Source organism: Hydra vulgaris, chromosome 13 (assembly GCF_038396675.1).
Source record: "Hydra vulgaris chromosome 13, alternate assembly HydraT2T_AEP".
Taxonomy (NCBI): Eukaryota; Metazoa; Cnidaria; class Hydrozoa; order Anthoathecata; family Hydridae; genus Hydra; species Hydra vulgaris.
In genome coordinates this window covers 52477501-52501546 of record NC_088932.1, presented here as the reverse complement: position 1 = coordinate 52501546, position 24046 = coordinate 52477501, and the positions used below count along the sequence as shown (strand labels likewise).

Below are 24046 nucleotides of genomic sequence, written 5' to 3'. Positions count from 1 at the left end.
TACTATTCATTATTATTTTTCTATAAAAGACTTGTAAATAATAGATCTAAAATAAAAATTTTAACATTATTAAATTTCATTTTAAATTTATGACAAAACTTATTTATCACCTGTTATGATAAAATTGTTGCTACCTAATTGTTGCTAATTTAAATAAGTTAACGATAATTATTGTTATCATCATAAGCATTACTCTTTTAAACTTTGAAAAAGTATTACTATTAAGAAGCAATGCTTATTTTTTTTTTTTTTTTTTTTTGTCAAGTTTTATTATCGTTATTACGTAAATATATGAAGTTGTTAGTTATTATTATGTAATATACAAAATGCCATCTTGTCCCGTTTTCCCTTACTAATAGAAAAGCTATTGTTAATCTAAATTTAAATCTAAAATAATCAGAGTTTTAAAAAACTTGTACCAAGTAAATATAATAAAAGAAAATTAATTTTCAATTGATCTTTTTTGTCCCCAACAACAACATAGAAAAAAAATGAAAATTGGGTACCAAAGGTACGACAAAAATAAGGTGTCTGCAACAAAAATTATTTGTCGCAGACACCTTAATTTTGAAATAATTAAACTTTTTGAACAGTTGAAAAGAAAAACATAAGAAGAAGCATAAAATAGAAATAAAAAAAATTTCCTTTAATTCATCAATTTAATGCTAAAAAGTACAACAATATTTTTAGTATAAATAAACTTTTTAATAAATCCAGTTATTATAACCATAAACCGAAGAATAACAAAGTTTAATGATTCAAATTCTAAAAATAATATATGAAGATAATAAAAAAAATATTCCAAATTGATCTGTAAGAAAAACGAGTTTTCACATAGCTAACTCAAAACAGAATTTGAGAAACATGGCAGGGATTTTTAACCCTAAAATTCAATTCGGTAAAATGCAATAATTAAATTGTAAATGCTTTTTATAAAACTTATGTATAAACTTATGTATAAACGCATAACTAAGCTGATAAAATAATTCGAAATCTGCTTAAAGTTACAATGTTTTTTTTTTTAATAGTTGTTGATACTCAAATTTGATTAAACAAACTTCATGATTAAACCAATGCAATCGATAGCTTCTGTATAGTCTAAAAAAATAAAATCTGATTTTGTATGGTATTATTCCATCTTTTTCTCTCCTCTGAAATCAGGGAGAATATATAAAATGATTTCTTTTTTCATAGGAGCTATATTTAAACATTCACATACGTAAGCATAATATTAAACTTGCACATACGTAAGCATAATATTAAAGGCATCTTTATAAACTATTAAAATAACAGTTATTAAATATGTTTTGAAAAATTTTTTTGCAAATTTTTTCAAGTTTTACACCATAAAGTTTTACTGTTTAGTTAAAAAATCAATCAATGACTAATTTAAATTAAACTGCTTTTAAAATTTTTAAAAATCATTTGTCGCGTAGTGGTTAGAGTTCTGGCTCTAAACCAAGAGGTATGAGGTATGATGCTGGCTTTGAAAAAAAAGTGATATTGGTATAAGGGACGGATCCGGATCATCTTGAAAGAGAGAGGGGTGGCAATTTTAAAACTTTTGTGGAAACCTCACAAATCATAAAACTTTTTCAAGTAATTTTGGTTTGAATATCAGTCTTATACTGTCTTAACTAGTGTAACTATAAAGTTTTTTATTTGTTATGTGAGTTGATATTTTTTACATTTGTTATTATTAATGTCTGCTGTGTATGTGTATGTGTAATGTGTATAAAGTAAAAAGTGAACACGTTTAACAACTGTTAGATATTGGAACTGAAAAAACATCTACTAAATACTCGCGTTGCGATTGTCCCAGTTTTTGCAGCCCAAATAATATTGAAAATAAAGAATATAAAGAACTTTATTGCATTAATAATAAAATTAAAATAAAACAAAAAACTCTTAAATATTAAAGTATCTATTAAGTAATTTAAAGTGTAATATAACGATAAAACCTAAACCTATATTTGTTATTGAGAATTCTCTCTATATATTACAACCTGTAGTAATATAGATAGCAGCATTTAAGATAATAACAATAAATTAATAAAAATCCTTTTTTATAAAACTATATGAGTTACTAATTAAAAATTATTTTAGCTTGCGTTTAGTATCAGCGGTATTGTTGGAGGACCTTACTGTGGATTGTTCTTTCTTGGTATGATGGTGCCATTTTCTAATTCGAAGGTAGTATTAAGATTTTATTTTTATGACCGATAGCATAATCAAGAATAAAATCTTGACTACACTGTTGATAAGCTACTGATAAACGGATTCTTGTTCATTTTCACATAATGTTTACTCCAATTTTATTGTATTGAGAGTTTACATGCTCTCATAGGAGCATGTAAACTCTCATAAAAGCATGAATATTTTTATGACAAAAATGAATTTTTGCTTTAAAGTTTTTTTCAATTTATTTAAAGAAAATAATTGTACAAATACATTTCATCTTTAACACAATTTTGAAGCCTGTTAAAACTTTCAACGAACGGTTATATATATGTAAGGAAAGTGGGGTAATAGTAAAAACTCCCGTAAAAATGAATATAATATAAGAACAAAAAATTGTTTCTTTTTTTTAAGTTTATTTGAACAACATTGTTGAACTTTGAATTACTAGAGTTAAGAAACGAATAAAATATTTTTCGAAAATGTTATCGGAGAAAAACTTAACTTGAGGAAAAAAAACAATGTGTTCTTATTGTGAAGCACAACAGAGATTGTTAGGAGTACACTTTTCGTAGTTTATACTTTTTTTTAAAGTGTCACAGCACTGTCTATCTGCTGATTTTATTTTTCACATTTTCATGCTGTGCAGTTTTTCTTTTGTTTTAGTCTGAGTTTTCATTCGGAATACTTAAAGTTTCTGCAGGTGTAGCATTATTTATTTTTACAGTCTTGGAAACTGTTTTGAAACCGTTGGAAACTGTTTTGAAACTGTTGGAAACTGTTTTGAAACCGTTAGAAACTGTTTGAAACCGTTGGAAACTGTTTTGAAAGCGTTGGAAACTATTTTGAAACCGTTGGAAACTGTTTTGAAACCGTTGGAAACTGTTTTGAAACCGTTGGAAACTGTTTTGAAACTGTTGGAAACTGTTTTGAAACCGTTAGAAACTGTTTGAAACCGTTGGAAACTGTTTTGAAACCGTTGGAAACTATTTTGAAGCCGTTGGAAACTTTTTTGAAACCGTTAGAAACTGTTTGTTTTTTCTTTTAGTTTTAGCAGCCATTACTTTTTCAGTTCAGTTTTTTATCGTGAACTGGTAAGTACAACTTTTTTTCTCTTTAAGCATCGTTTTCGAGATTTTTTCGAGTTTTCCATTCGGATCACTTAAAATTGCCATCGATTAAACGATTGGCAAGGGTTCTTATTCAGAGCAAGTCTCAGTAATACATCTTACTGTGAAAAAGTTTATGCTTAAAACTCTAGATTTGGTGCTGCAGAACACATCTTAGGAAATGATCTGTTGGTTGTTTCTGAACGCTTAAACATCCAATCGTCAAAAACGTGATTTTTCTTATTCATTTACAGCCGTATCATTTTTTTACATGAAAACACTCATGTGTAACGTTTAACTAATGACATATGCGCAACACATTTCTCCCGGTGTTTGTTTGTTTCTCTCTTTTATTTGTTATAGTATATAATATCTTTATATATGTTAGTAGCGGATCCAGCATTTTTTGATCTTTGAGATAGCTAACATCCAGACATAGAGCTAACTCCAAACATTTATATATTTATACTTATATCAAATAATGAGGGTTTACAAAAATTGCGATGGTTGGAGGCTGGGAACAAAAAAGCCCCAAAATTTTTGCAACACCAGCCCAAACGTGAAAGCAACAAGTTGGTCAAATATTTTTTGTACTATTCTCAACTAGACTTATATTAATTGATAATTTTTAAGTTTCACAGTATTATCTTTCAGCGTTCAAAAATTATGACCATATAAAAACTACAACCCCCTCAAATTGAGAGGGTTTAAACTTTACATGATCATAATTTTTGAACGCTTAGAGATAATACTATGAAACTTAAAAATTATCGATGAATATAAGTCTAATTGAGAAAAGTACAAAAATTATTTTATCGATTTGTTGCTCTCACGTTTGGGGCAGGTGTAGCAAAAATTTGGGGGCTTTTTTGTTCCCAGCCTCCAATCATCGCAATTTTTTGCAAACCCTCATTATTTGATATAAGTATAAACAAATAAATGTTTGGAGTTAGCTCCATGTCTGGAAGTTAGCTATCTCAAGGATCAAAAAATGCTGGATCCGCCACTGTATGTTATGCATATAATATCTAAATAACTTCAAAAAAGTTTTTTTTTTTTTTTTTTAAATTGAAAAAGATTTTTTAAAAAAAAGAAGGTGCCTGTAGTGGGATTTGAGTCACTGTGCTTTGCATCTAGGCCTGTAAATCGAGCCAAACGAGCCAAACGAGCCAAGCTTGCCAGGGCTCGGCTTGGCTTGTTTACAAATTAAGAGTGTTCAGGCTCGGCTCGAGCTCGTTTCGAACATGCGATTCTTTGTTCGAGCTCGGCTCGTTAAGGATTAATATTTTTTGGGCTCGACTCGTTTAACATGTTGCTTGAGCTCGACCGGTTTAAAACTGGAAATAATTATTGTAACCTGTTAGTTTAAAGCTCGTTTAGTAAAAAAAAATTGTTCGTTAAAGGCTCGTCTGTAAATAATTTTTATTATATATTAATATATATAATATCACAATTTTATTTATTACATATGTATTATTATAATATAAATAAATATATATATATATACATATACATACCTTGCACACACGTAACCCCAATATACAAACCCCATTATATCTCACCTGTTCACCTTCCTTAATCTCCAAACCATAATATTCGAAATGTCTTCTGACATAATCAAGACTCACTACTTCCTCATTCAAAAAAAAATGTCGTCCACGTAAGCGTTCCCTCTTCACCAATTTATCTTGATCGTTGTGAGTGTTAATAACAATTTCAACAGATTTCAGGATCATTGGCGCAACATTCAATATAAAACCAAGTTGTTTCAAACAATAATTTTTGTTTCAAAATAACAATGTTTAAAATGGAATTGAGATTCCTCAATTTTTAACTGGAGATAATGCGTAAATCAATAATTTCTGTCTTGCGTAAATCAATAATTTCTGGTTTGTTTACCATTCTTCTCCATTTCCTGAGCTTCTCAACACACACACATATCTGCATATTTTGTATACGTCTCAATAACACTGCTAGCTTCTCTGCAGTCCAAAATGGGTCTCATTTTATTATCTTTATTCGGTTGGGAATAAAAGCTATTAAGGTAATTTACCCTTTGGGTGGTCCCATCTTATTTTCGTCATATTCAACTAAGCATTTACGATTGATCCAGTTCCGTAGTTCGTTTTTATATACTGCTCTTGCATATTTTGGTATAATGTATTGGGCAACTTTGTTAAATAATTGGTCAGGGCCTTCTCCATCTCTCCATTTCCATTTAACTTCCCATTCGAGACCATTAAACATTGCTTCATGCTCCTGTTTTTTAAATTCAATTTTGTTGTCTTTACCTTTGTTTGATTCTGCCATTTCACACAAGCTGAACCCAAACTTTCCCATTTCAGATGGGGAAATAAAAACTCCTCTTAGAAATTTAATGGAACTCATTCCAAGCGTCATATTAACTCCAAATGGTTTAAAATCTACACAAGAAACTTTGTCTTGTACTTGGATACCATCAACCTTAATAGTGACAACTGCTGATTCATTACATTGATGAATTTTACCGTTAAAAGTAACTACCTTTGGGGGATTCTGAGATTTACTTTCATTTCTTGACAACAATTTTTGCTTTATGATTGTCTTTGAGCATCTCGTGTCTACCATAGCTGTCGCTAACATACCATTAATTTTTAGATAAATAATAATCAATGCGCTAATTCCACCATTGTTCAGGATCAAGGTAGCGCACATTCCTCTCTCCTGAACTCATTCTCCTGCGTCTTTAAGCATTTTGCAGCCACGTTTTCTTCGTCCCCACATTTCAAACATCAAAACATATTCTTCGGAGCCAGGTTCTTTGCAAAGGAGCAGTTCCTCGCAATATAATTTGACCTTTTACAGTTTTAACACACCAATTGAATTTTTTAAGCTTGATTTTGAAACACAGCAACAACAACATCATCAGCGCATACACAATTCAAAGCAGCTTTTACTTTAGTTAATATAAAATCAATTGGATCCATAACGGCTTGAAATCTTGATGATAAATCCTCGGGCAATCAAACGACAAACGCCAATCGAATAGACTCTTCTGACAATTTAGCGAGATAAGCCGGTTGTTTCAAATAGGCCAGAACACATCAACTTTCTCTCCAACATTTAATTTTGGTTTTACAAAAATTTCGTATGCCCTATAAGCAAAAAGTTCGTATGCCGAGAATGCTGCTAACAAGACACGCTCGAGTTCTTCTTTGTCATGCTTATTTTCGGTGTTTAAAGGATCTTACACAAAATAAACAGTTTTTCTTAGAAGGATTGGAAAGAGTAACTCCAGTTTTACATTCTGCATTTTTGCAATTACTTTCGTTCGCTGAATCCAAACAGCAGCATCCTAAGTTCCATCATACGTTTCAAACAAATCCAATAATTTAATACTTGAATCCAGGCCGGGTTAGCCAGTAGTTTTCTCACTCCAAACAAAACTCCTTTTAACTCCAAAAATTTGTTTTATAACCTGAATTCCACTCCGCTTTACAAAAGTTTTATATAAATTTATATAAAACAACTACCCACAAAAATCGATATTACAAAAACCGATTAATACATAATTACAATTAAAATAACTAAGAACTATTAATAAAAAGAAACCACGAAATTGCCACAGAATGTTCTTGAACTTTTTGCACCAAATTTACAGATCAAGAATGCTTGATTAAACCAAGTTGTTTAGTTACTTTATTTACCTTGTTTTTAATCTGAGGCTTCCAGTTTAAGTCAATTGCTATGATAATACAAGCAACAACATTAAACTCAAAATGCGGTTAGACGAAAAAATCCGGTAAGTCGGACAAATTTTCAATTCCACTTGAATTCTCTATACATACGAAAAGGTTCGCTTAACTCAGACATTCGCTAAGTCGGACAAAATATATGTTAAGAGTCCGAGTTAACAGTAATCTACTGTATTACTTAGTTTGATAAGTTTATACTTTGACGCTATAAAAACTTTCAATACAGTTTACTTCGCGTCGACGATACAAACTAGTAAAAATATTTCATACAAACTTTCTTTTAAAAAAAACAAAAAACTCTTCTAAATTATTTATTTACGTCGTTATGACAACTTTCATTACAGTTTACTTCGCGTCGACGATACAAACTAGTAAAAATATTTCATACAAACTTTCTTTTAAAAAAAACAAAAAACTCTTCTAAATTATTTATTTAACAAAATAAAGCATAATAAGTTTTTTTTATTGATGAACATTCATAAACTTAATTGATGTAACGTAAAAAATAATTTAGGGAGCCTATTTTGGAGTTTTTATTGGATGTTCTGCAACATTTTGGTTAGCAATTGGCTCGTTTTTTTACCCACCGAACAAAGGAGAAGCTGTTGTACATGTTTATAAATGTTTTGAATTCAATATTACAAATGCAACAATGGATTGGCAACGAGGTAGTGGCATCATCCGGCCTAGTTATAAAGAACCAGAGTGAGATATTTAAATAGGTCAATCCACAATTTTTAATCTAAATATAGTGTTTGTAACAAATGCACTACAAATTTGTTTAGCTTAAGTTCGTCGCTTGCAGCATGGTATTCCATATCTTACCTTTGGTATGCAGCTATTGGAGTTAGTTTTACTATTGTTGCTGGTTCCATTTTCTCTTCTCTATTTGAATGTTCGTTTTAAGTATTAAAATTTTAATTTTTAGTTTGCAATTTTTTTGAATAAAGACAAAATTAAGTATGATTTAATTGCGAATATACATGTATGTATGTATGTATGTATGCATGTATGTATGTATGTATGTATGTATGTATGTATGTATGTATGTATGTATGTATGTATGTATGTATGTATGTATGTATGTATGTATGTATGTATGTATGTATGTATGTATGTATGTATGTATGTATGTATGTATGTATGTATGTATGTATGTATGTATGTATGTATGTATGTATGTATGTATGTATGTATGTATGTATGTATGTATGTATGTATGTATGTATGTATGTATGTATGTATGTATGTATGTATGTATGTATGTATGTATGTATGTATGTATGTATGTATGTATGTATGTATGTATGTATGTATGTATGTATGTATGTATGTATGTATGTATGTATGTATGTATGTAAGTATGTATGTATGTATGTATGTATGTATGTATGTATGTATGTATGTATGTATGTATGTATGTATGTATGTATGTATATTTAGAGTAAAAAATGATTTTTTAGGGATATTTCCAACTGAAGTAAAAAAAGTTGACAAAGACCTTTTGTTTAACTACCGCGCTTTCCTGAACTCACTTACTCCCTGCTGTATTAGGAAAAATAACTGGGCGTTGAGGAACATATATCTAGATGAAAGTGTAAGTTAATTTGTATTTATCAAAATCAAAAATTTAAAGTTAAAAAAATTTGTCTTTTATGATTAATAAGCTTTATACAATATTTGTTAAATTTAATAACTTCTAAAAACTTAAGTTGTTGTTTATTTAAAGCCATGTTTTGGCATATTTGGTCAATGATTTTTGATGAATTCGACTTTTCCTACAACTATTAGTAATTTTCTAAGAAAATATTGTTTTATGCTATTAAAAATTATGCCTATATATATATATATATATATATATATATATATATATATATATATATATATATATATATATTTATATATATATATATATATATATATTTATATATATATATATATATATATTTATATATATATATATATATATATATATATATATATATATACAATATATATATATATATATATATATATATATATATATATATATTTATATATATATATATATATATATATATATATATATATATATATATATGTATATATATATATATATATATATATATATATATATATATATATGTATATATATATATATATATATATATATATATATATATATATATATATATATATATATATATATATATATATATATATATATTCATTTTTGGTGTATTTAAGGTAATTTTAAAATAAAGTTGGGTCTGTATGATACTTTGCTAACTAAGATACAATGTTGAACAATGATCTGCTCTCTGAATTATGACAGAAATTAAATGTAAATAGTAGAAATTTCCAATGGATTTAATTATGAATTTCCGAAAAGGTTTCATACAAAATAACTATGAAAATCATAGTTTCATTGGTAGTTTTTCTTATTTATATTTTTCTTATATATTTATAAGCTCTATCTTGATCGGGATCTATGAGCTTTGGATGAAATTTGATAGAAATGTTATAATTTGATGAAAATATTTAGTTAATATGCACCAGAATAGATCTAAAGTGGATCACTTTTAAAGAATATTAAATTCTAGTTAAGGCTAATTTAAAGACTGCAAAGTCGTATTATTTAGATTTTGCATTAATAATTTACTAATGCAAATAGAGATATATAAAATAGAGTTTTACTAATGCAAATAGAGAAATATAAAATAGAGATATATAAAATAGAGATATATAAAATAGAGACATATAAAATAGAGATATATAAAGTAGAGTTTTACTCATGCAAATAAAAATAATGAAGAAATAAAATTTTCTTCAAATATTCCAGTAAACATTTTTATAGTTGATTTGCTATGGACTTAGCCAACCAATACGTATGGGTCCCATAAGGGACCCATACGGGCGTATATAAGGGACCCATACGGGTATCCCTAAGGGATCCCAGCAGGAGTTGTCCCAGGGCCTCATCTGTGAACTGTTAGGGTTGCCCGCTGGGATGCCCATAAGGGTCCCATATGTTTACCTTTTTTTTGCTCTTATGGTTCCCATATAGGCATATCTGGTATTTCACACAGTTGCCTTCTTGGATGCGCGTAAGGGTCCCGTACAATTTTTCTCCCTTACGATTCTTAATAGGCTATCTGGTATTTAACAGGGTTACTCGTGAAGGTCCCGTAATTTTCCGATTCATTTTTGTCTGCTTTGTCACATACAGTTTATTTACAATACCTGTTTTAGTATATGTATTTATAAACAATTCATTTCTAAATGCGCCTGTACGTAATCAATGAAAATTATAAACTCTATACTTTTTATCGTTTAAATGATAAACGATGTACATTTTAATAATTATCATGTAAAATTTACAAATGGATGTTGGTAAAAATTAAAAATTGTATTAAAGTTATTGATTACGCAATTCAGCTGGATATTTAAAGAATTTATAAAAAAAAGAATTTTTACATAAAATACTACCAATTTTGATGAATTTTCTCTTCATTTAAGAAATAAAGAGTAAAAAAAAATAGTTCTTTAAAGACGTTGTTTTTTTGTGTCTATCAATCTGAACTGGGAGCCGTCATTATAGTTTTCGGAATCGTGTATCGGCGACCGTCAGTACCACGATCTCTTGCGTTAGAAAACCATTTTGATAATTCTGTTTTAATATCTTTATTATTGATTTGATTTGTATTTGGGTTTAGTTTCACAGCACCTATAATCGCAATAAAACTACACTGTATTAAAGTAATAAATAATCTTAACTATAGTTAATTTAGTTTGATATAACGTTAAATTTACACATTTTAAGACACAAGTTAAGTAAAGTTTAATAAGATTTAACAATTTATTATCTTGTAGTAAAGTGATGCGACTAAAACAAGTTTATAATCTTTATCAGTCAGGAAGCAGAATTATTTTGTTTTATATGATATAAATACTTCAACATTAGATTTCAACCCACTCTAATAGCTTTTATAATGATATCATGGCATCTAATCTTAAACTCAAATTATTTTATGTAATTAATCCTTTCTAAACTTGAGTTTAGTATTTGTAAATATTGAATATTGAATTTAAAAATCATTTTAAACTTACAAGAATTTTTTTTTCTCAACGAAAAACAACTTATCCTCTAATGTTTTAATTTCTGCTGTAGATGTCAGTGGCAACTTTATATCTTCAGGCAAATCAAATATTATTGCATTCTATTAAGCATTTTTTGCTTAATAGAATGCAATAATAATGTATGTACCTTTAGAGTTTTTTTAATCTCCTTGCCATTGCTTACCAAAGTTGTTATTAAATTAAATACTGTTTGCAGGTTAGCAGTTTGACATAAACTAGAGCCTAAATAAAAAAATTATTACAAACTTTAGCCGTGTAATAACACGGTTAAAGATTTTATTAAAAAAAAATTTATATTAGCCCATTCAAGAAATGGCTCATTTTAAAACAAAAAAACAAAAAAACTATAAATACATGACGAATATTGATATACAAATATTAAATTGGAATACTATAATTGGAATACTATTTAACTAAGTTGTTACTATAGGGAATTACCTGCAGTAGTAGAACTTAACATTGACAATATTGTTGCCCTTGCAGCAGTTGAAGCAATAGGAGGGGAAAATTGTTCACTATTCCATATGTTGAAGTCATTAGAATGTTCATCACTAATCAAAACGGTAATGAAAGCTAAATATACATATACTTTTTCTAGTTATCAGCATAGGGGTCATTTATAAAGGACACCGCCATTTTTTAGGCAATTTCTGACCCCCTCCTCCACAAAAAATAAACAAAAATCTTTGAAGTGACGTCCTTTTCTCACAACCCCCTCCCTTCCTCTTGTCATTTTTTGTTTTTTATCTTGACCCCCTCCTCCCCCTTTTAGATGACGTCCTTTATGGATGGCCCCATATCACTATTTTATTTTTTCTATAAAAACTTGATAACTTTTTTTAACACAAGCTACTAAAAATACAGTAATCATTTTGGAGATTGAATACTTTATGTTTATTTAACGATGTAGCATGCATGACTCCATACTTGCTGTTTGCTGTTTTTCTTAATTTATGAAAAGTTCAACTCAAATTTTTACTACTTGTAAATGAATTACTATGCCATTTTTTTTAAAACATTATAATAAATTATATATAAATAAATCCTGGTGTGTACACAAATAATGAAACTCACTGTTGTAACTGATCGCCAACTCTGGATTTGCTGTTTGATGGGAGTTTGCAGGGTTGCTGTGGCTTTTGAATGAGTAGAGCAGAATTTACCAACATCTTCTTTCTTTTAAAATACAAAAATAATCTTTAATAATGTTAGTGTCTACAGGTAATAAATATAAAATAAATTTCCATTTAACAAAAACATATAAAGCCATTTTGTAAAAAAAAATTACTTATGTTCTACGCTATACAATTGATCATTTTCAGATTCCTCATTTTCTGTTTCTTTCTCGTAACCGATTTTTGTTCCTCTACATCAATATAAAAATGACAAAAACAAAAGACTTTTTTGAAAAAAAATTTAGTGTTTTTTAATATTATTATATATTATATATATATATTTCATATTAACTTTAGCACAATAAAAGACAAAATTTTGAAATAATAAAATAAACTTTTTTAAGTAAAATTATTGTGATAATTTAAAATAAAAAGTTTTCATAATTATAGATACACAAAAAAGTCATTAAATGCCTACCACCTTTTTTTATCTTTCTTGAAAATTCCAGAACTTTCTTCTATCTCATCTAATGCATTTTCAAAACTGGATGTGTCTTCTTCCATTTTGGCTTTTGACGAGCATTGTTTAAACTGTCTAAAAATTTGTTTCAAAATAAAAACCGGTAAAGAAAAAGTTCATATACAAATGTACAATAAATGAAGAAAATAAACTATATGCAAAATAAATTTACCAGCTAATCCCAGCACCCTTGCCATGTAAATTAGCCAATTCATCTCTGCATCATGGCTGTTATTTTTAGCTTTAGAAATTGTATTGGGATTCTTAAATGGTGGCCAATGGCACTTAACTGATGTGTGATTTGATATCATTAACTGGACATTACTAGCATCCACTCCCTCGAGCCATTTAAATGGAACATAGTCTGTTTCGCAAGTGTTTTCAAAAGCAACAATTGCAAACATATTTTAACTAAATAAGATTTTTATAAGTTATAACATAAGAAATGTTTTAAAACATTTAATTATAGTAATTATGAATTTTTTATTAAATAGAAATAATAGTAGTTTTTAAAAGTTAATTTTTTATTAATATATACTTTAAATTTTTTTATTAATTTGAATCATTTGTAAAAAAAACAAGCAGATAACTTGAAAATAGAAAAAGAAAAGTACAATATTCACAAAAACATAAAAATATGCCATTGGAAATGAAATAATACGACACTATTATTTAAAACTATTTACACTGACTGTTTACATTAATACATAAGACATTTTTAATTTAAAACCAAGTTTTTATAAAAATCAACTTTAGTAAAAGTGCATTTGAGGGATTACAACAAAATCATTTTTATGTGGAAGCAGAAACATTTAGTTCTTAATTTTCTCAATGAATAAACTTTTTCAAGGTACGAAAGTTATTCAACATAGAAATAGACAGTAAAGATGAGTCAAGTGGATCTGTAAAAAATGACTCGTTACGATCATACTCTACATAAACAACAACAGCATCAGAGTCATTTGAATCATTCCCGACAAGAATATTTTTAACTAAACAAACTTTGTTGTCTATTGCAAAGCAGTTGTTTCAATTTTCATTACAAACTATAAATTGGAAACCAAAATATTGTTTAAATTGTGAGAGGTGGCATAACGGCAATGGAACTGGACCGTCGAAATGTTTTTTTTTTGAATTTAGAAGTGAAATCAGCATAATTTGTTTCAGAGTATTGTAAGTGGACCTCTAACAATCTGCATATAATTTGTGTAACAGGGAACTGTGAACTACGGATTAACTTCTTAAGTCTTCCTAAATAACTTTTAAAAAGAAACGAAGATACATTGTCTAGCACTCTAAACCTCCGAACATCATCTGGCAAGTGTATCAGTGAATGGACGTTATATACACACTGGTCATTTCCATATAACACTGCAAATCGACTACAAAAATGTTTGCTAGGGAGACTTAAGAAACAGATACTAGTTGCGGATAAAACTAATCATAGTTAACACTGTTTTTTATAAATTTCCTAAAATTTATTGATATAAGAAAATAAAAAAACAAAAATTTCTTAGCAAAAGTAAATCAAAAGTAACGAAACTCTAGACTAGCAAAACTTTTACATTTTGCAAGAAGGTGGGGCAAAACGAGACAAACCTTTTACATTTTGCAAGAAGGTGGGGCAAAACGAGACAGTTAAAAAGCAGCAGTAGTTCATTAACTGTAAAGCTTTAAAAATGATAAAAAATGAAGGCAATCTACCGTCTAAATATGTTCAGATATTATACTCTCAAAAAAGTAACATACCCATAGAAACTAATCGCCCTTACACCCATACACCACACAAAAGAAATATCAGCTAAAATAATTTTTTTTTTTTGCGTTTTATTATAAAATGTTTCCGTTCTACTCTATAACAAAATTTTGAAAAAAAAATTTTTTTTAGTTGAGATATAAGGTTTCAGGCATGACTGTTTTGTTACGCCCCACTGTCCTAAACTGCCCCGCTCTACCCTATTACCATAATTTACAAACTTTTGATAAAATTTAGATATAGTTTTATATCCAGTTTTGACCAAAAAAAAAGCTTTTATTAAAGATAGTCGGGATTCTTTAAAAAATACCAAGAGCAATAGATTTGAAAAGTTGTAATTTGACATATGACACAGTTAATTATTATACTAGTATTCTATATAACTTAGGGATAGGCTGGATCTAGGCTTTAAAGTTCTGGATTGTAGAAAATAAACGTTTGTAAAAAAGATAACAAGACCAAACCCCATGATAATCTCTTAAGACAACATTAACGTTTTAAAAAAAAATTAGCAAAATATTTTGTATTAAAATATCATTCTAATCACTTTAATTAATTCCATTTTACTAAAGTTATCAAATATTCGATTTTCAAAGTCTTAAAAAAAATATATATAAGGAAGTTAAATCCTTTAATGCAACTTATGTGGTTCTACATCTTTACTAATATTTATAAAAACTTTATATCACAAAAAGAAATGTAAGGTTTAAGTAATCTTTGTTTCTCCGCCCTCTAATTTTACAACATATCATGAAATGTAGTTTTACAACATATCATGAAATGTAACTTTACAACATATCGCGAAATGTAATTTTACAGCATATCATGAAATGTAATATTACAATATATCATGAAATGTAACTTTACAACATACCATGAAATGTAATTTTACAACATACCATGAAATATAATTTTACGACATATTATGAAATATAATTTTACAACATACCATGAAATATAATTTTACGACATATCATGAAATATAATTTTACGACATATCATGAAATATAATTTTACGACATATCATGAAATATAATTTTACGACATATCATGAAATATAATTTTACGACATATTATGATATGAAAATTTTCAGAACGTTTGAATCTGTAGTACAGCTAAATTTTTTGATTATAAAAAAAATCTGGTTTTTGCAAGATTTCTTCATTAAAACAACCAGAATTTGGTTTAAATTGGAATAATAAAAACGTTGTGGTAAAGTGGTTATTCTCCTCCAGCTGATTGCCTTAAGGAAACCAAGAATCAAGATCCACAGAAAACAGGTTTAATTTCAATCAGAGAGTCATAACTAGTAACCATGCGTTAATAGTATGTTTTTTGTTTTTGTTTTGTTATTTAGGTGCCCCAAGAAGACCTAACGGTCTTGTCACAAAGCACCACGGAAGTGCATTTAACCAGGAAATTGACGCCTCCTTCCTTACCGTGACGCGAAAATATGTCTAAAGCTCGTTTCAAACCTAGATCTCCTGCTTAAAAAGCAAACGCTCTAACCACTGCGCCACGGCCTCACAGTATGTTTGTGAAAAAAATATATTACAAACCATAAAAGATAAGAAATAAGCAGTTAGAAACATGTGTATGCCAAAGATACAACTGTAATAGAATCTATTAATTTATCTCAAAACAATATGATTGGTTTGACTATAGAATTACGTATTATTTTGTTATTGTTCTAATAAATGCATATTTAATAATATTTCCGTCGGATTCAGAAAAAAACAGAGTTTAGAAAAAACTTTGGTAAAAATAATTAAGACAAATGTTATAAATCATACTTAAGACAAATGTAAAAAACTATTTTTATGCTTGCGCCAAGAATTGTTAACCAAATTTGTGGCATTATATTATTCAGTATTTCTTTATTACATTTCATGCAAAATACTTGAGAAAAATAAAATAAAACCCTCAACTACAATTTTTAACTAAAATGTTTAGTTTTTGTTAAATTTCTTCCCAAACTTATTTTAATATAAAAATGTCGGAAACAAATATTATTAAACTGTTCTGCATATTCTTAACTGGGTGGTATCACTTGTGAACCACAGTAATTTTATAGAGCTAGAACGGTCCGGAACGCCGTTCCGGTACTATTTTTTACTGCGTAAACTGTATGTACTTTTTTTACTATATATATATATATATATATATATATATATATATATATATATATATATATATATATATATATATATATATATATATATATATATATATATATATATATATATATACATATATGTATATATTCGACCGTTTCGGCACTTTTATTTTCTACATGACACCACTGATGAACCAGTATTTCAATAACTTATAAAATAAATTCAATTGATTATATATTTTTATCATACTTTTTTTGTCTCTTTTTTTTTAATTTTATCTTAAAAGTTATATTTTAACAAAAGTCTATAACCTTGTTAGCATATTTACTTGGTTTATTTTACTTTTTATAGGTCAATTCTATTCCGATGAACTCATCATCCTCAAAGCTGTGTGTCGATGACTGAATGAATGTTTAGTTCGATCAGTATTAGATTTTTATCTTAAGAAAAATATTTTTATATTTACATTCTCTTATTTTAAGTCTCATCAACCAGGGACTTTACCTAAAAAAACAAACATTTGTAAGATTAGTCTTAGCTTAGTATATAAACAATTAAAATAAAAATAAAACGTAATCTTACATTTATATATTAACCCTGTTTAACCTCCCGAAAATATTTACTAAAATGTTTAAAACTATAAATAAACTGCGTCGCTAGACCTTCTAGCCATGAAGTCTTACATTTATGACAAAAACGATCATGGCCGGCCGATATTTTGGTGACTGGCTTGTTGACTAACTTTCATAGCTGGCTAGCTCACTTTTTATCATATCATAATAAATTACGTTAGTTGGGTTTTAACTTCTGCTAAACAATTTGAAATAAATTTATTTAAGGCGACGGATATTGGCTAATTGCAGCGGCTTGCGATTCTACGCATCGCCCAGGCTTTAAGACCTGATTTTGTAACCAATTAAGATTTAAGGTGGTAGCAGGGGAAAAACACTTTTTTTTTCAAAAAATTAAAACAATTAAAAATATTTTATTTTAATGATGTATACTATTAAAAAAAAATTACCACTAATTGCATAAAAATTTAATGATGACGTCATTAATTATAACGTCATAAACAGATTTTGACATATTTTGATATGTTTATTCCAACAAGGATAACTTAGTGAAAAATAATCAGAATCTCTTGAAATTTTAAAATTGCAATCTTTTTAAGTAATACTATGTTCTGAGCGAGCCAGAAAAAAATAATTATTTTTCAATCGCGCCAGGTTCACTGTCAAACTTTAAATTTTATAAAAACGAAATATATTTTTATGTAAAAGTCATACTGCTAGCCTTGTTTTTATAAAATTTTAAAAAGTGCTTCACTCAGAACACTCTAAATAGAACTAAGTAACACCATAAAAAATTTCAGCCCATCGGCTTTGTCCAATCAAAAATTATCCTTACAAAATAGACCACAAACATCGTAAAAAATTACAGTCAAGAAAAACCTAATCAAAAAATCAAATAAAAGAAATTAAAATATTAAAACTTAAAAAAAAAAAACCCTAAAGTGCTCCACTAGCATATGTCTCTCCTTCGTCAAGTTCATTTTTATCATTAAAACCTTTTCTGATTACAAGAAATTTTTTTCTTCTTTGTTTTACTGAGCTGGTTGACACGCTGAATATCAGATTTTCTTAAACATTCTAAAGTAAAATACCCATTTTCTATGCCTAGTTTTTTAAAAACTGGGACAATCCTTGGGCACCATCATTGTATGCAATAACAGCATATGCAACTGCAGTTTTAAAAACATCATTCCCAATGTATACTCTTTTTGGTCACCATGTTCATATTAAATTGTTCAAGGACTCATTGAAATTCTGTGCCTCACCGTGTTAACATTTTGTCAAAAGTTCATCACAACCAAGACCTCAGTGAGAAAACATTGGATCAATAACATCTGAAACAGCTTTATGAATATTAATTTTTTCTTTATATGATTGTGCTCCTGTAATTTTATTACTTTGGTATTTGCACCAAAAATCAGAGCTACGTGGACAGAATTGATGTCGGATTTCTAAATTTGGCTCATCTGTTGTATGATATAAAACTGCAGCAACAGCCTTTTTCATCCCATAAAGATTGCCACTATTTTGTCGTATGGCCATTCCAATATAGTTTTGAAGAGTGTTCATCACTTTATTAGTTAAACGACCTTTCCCTCCCCCAATGCTTTTACCATTCATCAACTTTTTACCCTTGTAATCAACTTTAAGTTTATGAAGACGTGTTCCAACACGCTTTTGGACATGTCCTATACATTCTTCTTTGGTGATGGTATAACCTGAATATGGATCTGATTTACAAATTTCATCGAAAGATTTTGTATCGCCATCTCCAATAAAGAATGTGTATCTTAGGGAATGAAGACGTACAGATCGAGCAAACATTCTTTTCATTCCAATAACTTCCATATTGGATATATGCAACATGATTTATTGAACATACGTGAGTTTCTTTCCAGCTGTTTTATGCATCTAAATTACCTTTTTTTCTGTTCCCAATTTCACACTGTTTACATTTTTTAGAAAAACTTCTGTTTCAATACATTTCCCTTCTGAAATTAGTGTAACAACACCATTCAAGGGAGAGTATCCTCTTTTTTGCCAAGCACCATCACCACTATCTTTAGCATCAATAACAATAGAGTCATCTACAGTTTTATTGTAATGTATTTGTTTGGCAGCTTCTTTCATTGACTCTTGTGCTATTTGCGCATTGTGCAACTCACTATTAATTTCATTATATGTTGTTTAGACCATTGGTGGTGGCATATTCATGCAAGAACAATATGTTTTTATTGCACTAAAACCTTGACCAATTTCTCTAAATGCAGCAATTGTTTGAATATTAATTTCAAAACTCTTTCTCCCAGAAGAAGACTGCAATCTACTGCATTCTTTTGAAGAACAAAATGTTATTTTCCAATCACATTCAGCGCATGAAACATTAAAAAACTGGGTAAGACCCATTTTCTTTGATAAGAGATGCTCAATGTTTATAGCTGCAATACAAACAGGGCATCGTCCAACTATATTTATAAGAGATAAAAAAAGATCACTGTCTATTAAAAAATTGCATCCAGGAGTAAAAATCGAAAGGTCACTTTTAGAAAATAAAACATTTAATTTTTTTTAAGAAGCTGATTTATTTTGACTCACATTGTTTACTATTGTTGATGTATTGGAAAAGTCTTTGTAGCAAACTCTATTCTTATACGACGACTATATTGATACATCAATATAGTCGTTGCTAAGGCAGTTGCTATGGTCATAGAACTCAAACAGTTTTATCTAGAAGGGCAAAATTTGCTTGAATGCATAAGATTTTTTATATCACACCAAGTTTCCATGAAAAAAGACACCCTAATGTTTTCAAAAATATAATTTTAGAAATTTTAAAAAATTTCAAAAAATGCCTCTCTTTTCCCCTGCCACCACCTTAATTAATGATATTTCAGACATGATTAAACGATTTAATTAAAGATATTTCAGACAGGCTTTACCCAAGTGAGCAAGCGTTGTTCGAGGGACGTCCGTCGGACGTCTTACGGACATTTGGACGTCCCCCGGACAACGCGTGCCCACTGGGACACATTAAATTTTTTTTTAAATAATCTATGTTTATGCTTAAATTCTGTTCCAATTTAACTTAAAGTTTGATTCAAATTAAAATGGCGGCAACAGTTTCATTTTTTGAAGTTCAGTATTAGCTTAGATTGTGTTGCAATAAATTAATTATCTTTTCTTATATATATATATATATATATATATATATATATATATATATATATATATATATATATATATATATATATATATATATATATATATATATATATATATATATATATATATATACAAAATCTGATTCACTCCTAACAAGGCAATCACTATTAAGTTAAGAGTTAAAAAAAAAAAGGAGAAAAAAAGGAGCAAGTAAACGGTTGACAGAAAAATTTAAAAGTTGTAGGTTTATATGAGTCAGGAAAACATGAAGATGAAAAACAATTTTCATAAATTGTGCTTTACTTCGTAATATTTATAATTTTTTTCTGATAGCGGTGTTTTCATCGTAATAACAATTGTATAATACTAACAATGCACTACCATGTAATACTTATACTAACAAGGAAAAATTTAAGCAATGAAAAACAAAACTTTTTTCGTATCAACTTTTATTGTAAAAATACCTTCTTTCTTAAAAGTAAAAGTTTCTTAAAATCGTCATTATTTTTGAAAACATCAACAAAATTTCGAAAGATAAATGAAACTCTACTTTTTTTCTACAACTTTCGAGAGCAAAAAATAAAAATTTCTCGCTACCAATTTTTTCAAAACTTGTTGTTTATTTCTTAATAATTCTTGCAAATCGAATTTTGCGACTAACACCGGTTTTTACTGACTATTTTCATATTTGAAGCCCATTCACGGTCGTTTGATATTGATCCCCGGCGGACATTTATAGTGCGCATGCGTTCACATGGATTTTTTTTTACTGTTAAAATTCTGCTTTATGAAGACGACAAAGATTGGCACACATTTATGGCACACTATTATATTTTCTACTTATCAATGTTGTTTTATCTCATGCAAAAATTTTATAGACTTTTATAGGACCAAATATTGTAGTAATATAAAAAAAATTCTGCATCCATTGCTTTTTGGTAAACTGACTGGCTATAAAAATCTATTTAAAAAAAAAAAAATGTTCTTCAAACTTGTGTAACTTTTTTAAATCAATTTTGTAATTCGAGAACTAAATTGTTTCCAAAACTAAAATTTAGACATTTTTAGAAAATACTAAATTTATTTACCAGCCATTTTTTTAAGTTTTAGAAATTTTAAAGTAAAAAAGTGCACCTAACTACCTAATATGGCGACTGCTACTTCTGCTAACCATATTTTGTGTCTTAGCAAACTATGCAGATTTTGTGGAAATTATATTGGAGCAGACTCGTTTAATGTGATAAACATAATAGCTAGAGTTGACCAAGTATTTTTCACTGAATTAGGAGAAGACAGAACAGAGATCCACCCACCAAAAATTTGCATGAAATGTTATACATTAGTGAGACATTGAACAACGAGGAACAACCTTTTTTAATTTCATTTTAACTAACTGGCCACAAACATGCTCACTTGAAAGCTGTATATGTTTTGTAAAGAAATATGGCCGAAAGGAAAAGAAACTATTTGGAAGACCACCATCAGTTAATAAAGCTATATGGACAAGGAAGTCAATTGATGAAATAATAGACAGTTTTTCTGAAATGTCTCGCCTATACTATGAGTCTATCAGCATAGCTGATAACCCCCACATAGATTTATGCGTCTGCAAGATTTGCAAGAGAATGTTACATTTTACTCAATAACTGCCAACATACCGGTATATTTTGTGCTTCATGTATTTTTCCAAATTTAATTGGAAAACAAGAAACAGAAATAAAATGCGAAATATGCTGCTCTAACATACCTCTAGGTAGCATTTCAAAAGCAATAGCTATGCAAAATATCCTTGAGAATATAGTTCTAAAGTGTTCCAAGAACTCATGTAATAAAAAATTTAATGCTGGAAGTACAAACAATAAGAAGCAACATGAACAAGTATGCAAAAGTGAAAACATATCATACAATTGTTCAGCATTGAATTCCTCTTCATTGACAGTTACAGATATTTACAAAATTAAAAAAAATAGTGATATTCCTAAAGAACTAGACTATGCATTTGCTCACTTTGCAAAACTAAAAATGGCAAAAAAATAAATCACATTCATTTGAACTTCCTTTTGGTGGTCAAAGGGTAAAAAATATATAGTTTTTTTTTAACAAAAATGTTCAATTTCATAAAATGCTCATAAATAATTTGCATAAAGAGATTTTTTTTTTTTACTAATTAGGCTATACAGTTTTCAGTGACTTCAAAGAAATTCAAAACGTCAGTTGAGATTAGTCAGAAAACCATTCAAAGACGTCAAAAGCAACTCCACCAATCGCTAATAGAAGATGCAGAGCCAACAAAAAAGGCAAAAATACAACAAGTAGTACTTATGCTCAATTCTTTTAATAAAAATGATAAAATTGATATTTTAAAAAAGTCAAATCTTTCCCAAGTTGAGGTAGAACCAGAAGATGTTGTAGCACTTAAAGCAGACTGTGGTTTACCTTGGGAAAAGATGAAAAAAATGATAAGGTATATAATATTCTTTTTATAACAATACATTTTTCATAAAACACTTATTCAGTTATTTTAAATTATAAATATTTTCATGCAGTTGTTCATTTTTTTTCATTTGCATAACAAAATTAGTTTTGTATTTGTAAATATATTTGTATTATCAGCATTTTATTGTATTTTTAGAGGTTTTTTTTTTCTATTTCAGATTTTTCCAGACAAAAAATATCAAACTACCCTCACTTTCTATTCAACGAAAAGTTTCAAAATATTGGTCAGGTAACGATTTGATTGTGGAAGATATAGAATTGCTGTTTGAATTAAAAAACGATACACCGACAGCATATATTAATGATTTGCCATCACATATAATCAAGGTATTGGATGAGTTAAAAAGGTAAGTTCAAAATATAATAAGAGAATAATGTAAAGTTTATAAATTCTTATTAAATACATAAGAAAATAGAATTACAAAAACATAAGAAGTGTATGCTCTTTTTTTGAAAACTCTATTAAAAAAATCATAAATCTTGTATATGTTCAATTTTGTATAAATTCTATTATTTGTATTATAAATAGTAATTTTTTTTCTATATGATCATAGATATAACAAACTAACATATGAAAAGATAACTTCTAGTGAAATACACATAAAAATTGGTGGTGACCATGGAGGTGGTTCATTTAAAATGAGTTTTCAGGTAGCTAATGTTGCTAAACCCAATTCAAAGAGTAACACTACAGTTTTCAATATATTTGAGGCCAAAGACCTTAGAGCAAACCTCAAAATTTCACTCTCAAAACACATAGATGAAATTAGAGAGCTTCAAGCAATGAAATGGAGGTGAATAAAAAGAATATTTTAAAAATTTATTTGTGATTTGAGTTATAAAAATGTTTGTAAATAAAAAACATAGCTATTTTATAAATTTTAATTCGTCATTATCTTAGGGACAAGAGTTTGCTTGTATTTATATTTGGCGATTATGTATTTTTGTGTGCTATTTATGGTATCACAGGAGCAACTGGTTAGCCTATAATTTTGTATTTTTTAAATGTTCTAAATATAGTTGCTGAAAATGTACACTTAAAATAAGAGCATTAAAAGTAATATAATGAATATTTAATTTAACAGGTCGTCATTGCTGCTTATTCTGTGAAATCACATCAAGTGAAATGCCATTAAAGACTAATGCTCGAACACAACCAATCCTTAT

At 28.2% G+C, this 24046-nt stretch overlaps 3 protein-coding genes across 6 annotated transcripts in view; 2 read left to right on the top strand and 1 right to left on the bottom strand.

Annotated features, from left to right (window-relative positions):
- LOC100200318 (sodium-coupled monocarboxylate transporter 1) overlaps window positions 1–17114 on the top strand; it is a 107985-nt gene extending 90871 nt beyond the window's left edge. For 3 of the 4 annotated variants that reach the window (XM_065816745.1, XM_065816748.1, XM_065816747.1), the window contains 5 exons: window positions 2107–2193; window positions 7536–7726; window positions 7807–7916; window positions 8485–8618; window positions 17001–17114. In XM_065816745.1, coding sequence (XP_065672817.1) covers window positions 2107–2193; window positions 7536–7726; window positions 7807–7916; window positions 8485–8618; window positions 17001–17054 — 576 coding nt within the window. In that variant the 3' untranslated portion in view covers window positions 17055–17114. The remainder of the gene's footprint in view (window positions 1–2106; window positions 2194–7535; window positions 7727–7806; window positions 7917–8484; window positions 8619–17000) is intronic. The other variant, XM_065816746.1, reaches the window with a different exon arrangement.
- Window positions 10446–13188, bottom strand: LOC136090132 (uncharacterized). Its single transcript, XM_065816242.1, has 5 exons — window positions 12948–13188; window positions 12429–12850; window positions 12215–12316; window positions 11579–11691; window positions 10446–10727 (listed from the first exon to the last, which is right to left on the bottom strand). Exons 3-5 carry the CDS (start codon window positions 12307–12309, stop codon window positions 10573–10575), a joined length of 363 nt encoding a protein of 120 aa, XP_065672314.1. The 5' UTR covers window positions 12310–12316; window positions 12429–12850; window positions 12948–13188; the 3' UTR covers window positions 10446–10572.
- A 6325-nt stretch (window positions 17115–23439) lies between the features above and the next one.
- The window catches only part of LOC136090313 (uncharacterized), a 2026-nt gene continuing 1419 nt past the window's right edge, over window positions 23440–24046 (top strand). The window contains exons 1-3 of the mRNA XM_065816744.1: window positions 23440–23673; window positions 23781–23857; window positions 23965–24046. The exon at window positions 23965–24046 is cut by the window's right edge and continues 124 nt beyond it. Coding sequence (XP_065672816.1) covers window positions 23519–23673; window positions 23781–23857; window positions 23965–24046 — 314 coding nt within the window. The 5' untranslated portion in view covers window positions 23440–23518. The remainder of the gene's footprint in view (window positions 23674–23780; window positions 23858–23964) is intronic.

Bases quoted from the DNA above. Each gene is read 5' to 3' on its own strand.
- LOC136090132 (XM_065816242.1), bottom strand. From the start codon at position 12,309: ATGTTGGTAAATTCTGCTCTACTCATTCAAAAGCCACAGCAACCCTGC. The intron at 11,692-12,214 runs GTGAGTTTCATT...CGTTTTGATTAG, and splicing joins GTTGGCGATCAGTTACAACA to TGATGAACATTCTAATGACT. The intron at 10,728-11,578 runs GTAATTCCCTAT...TTGCGATTATAG, and splicing joins GTTAAGTTCTACTACTGCAG to GTGCTGTGAAACTAAACCCA.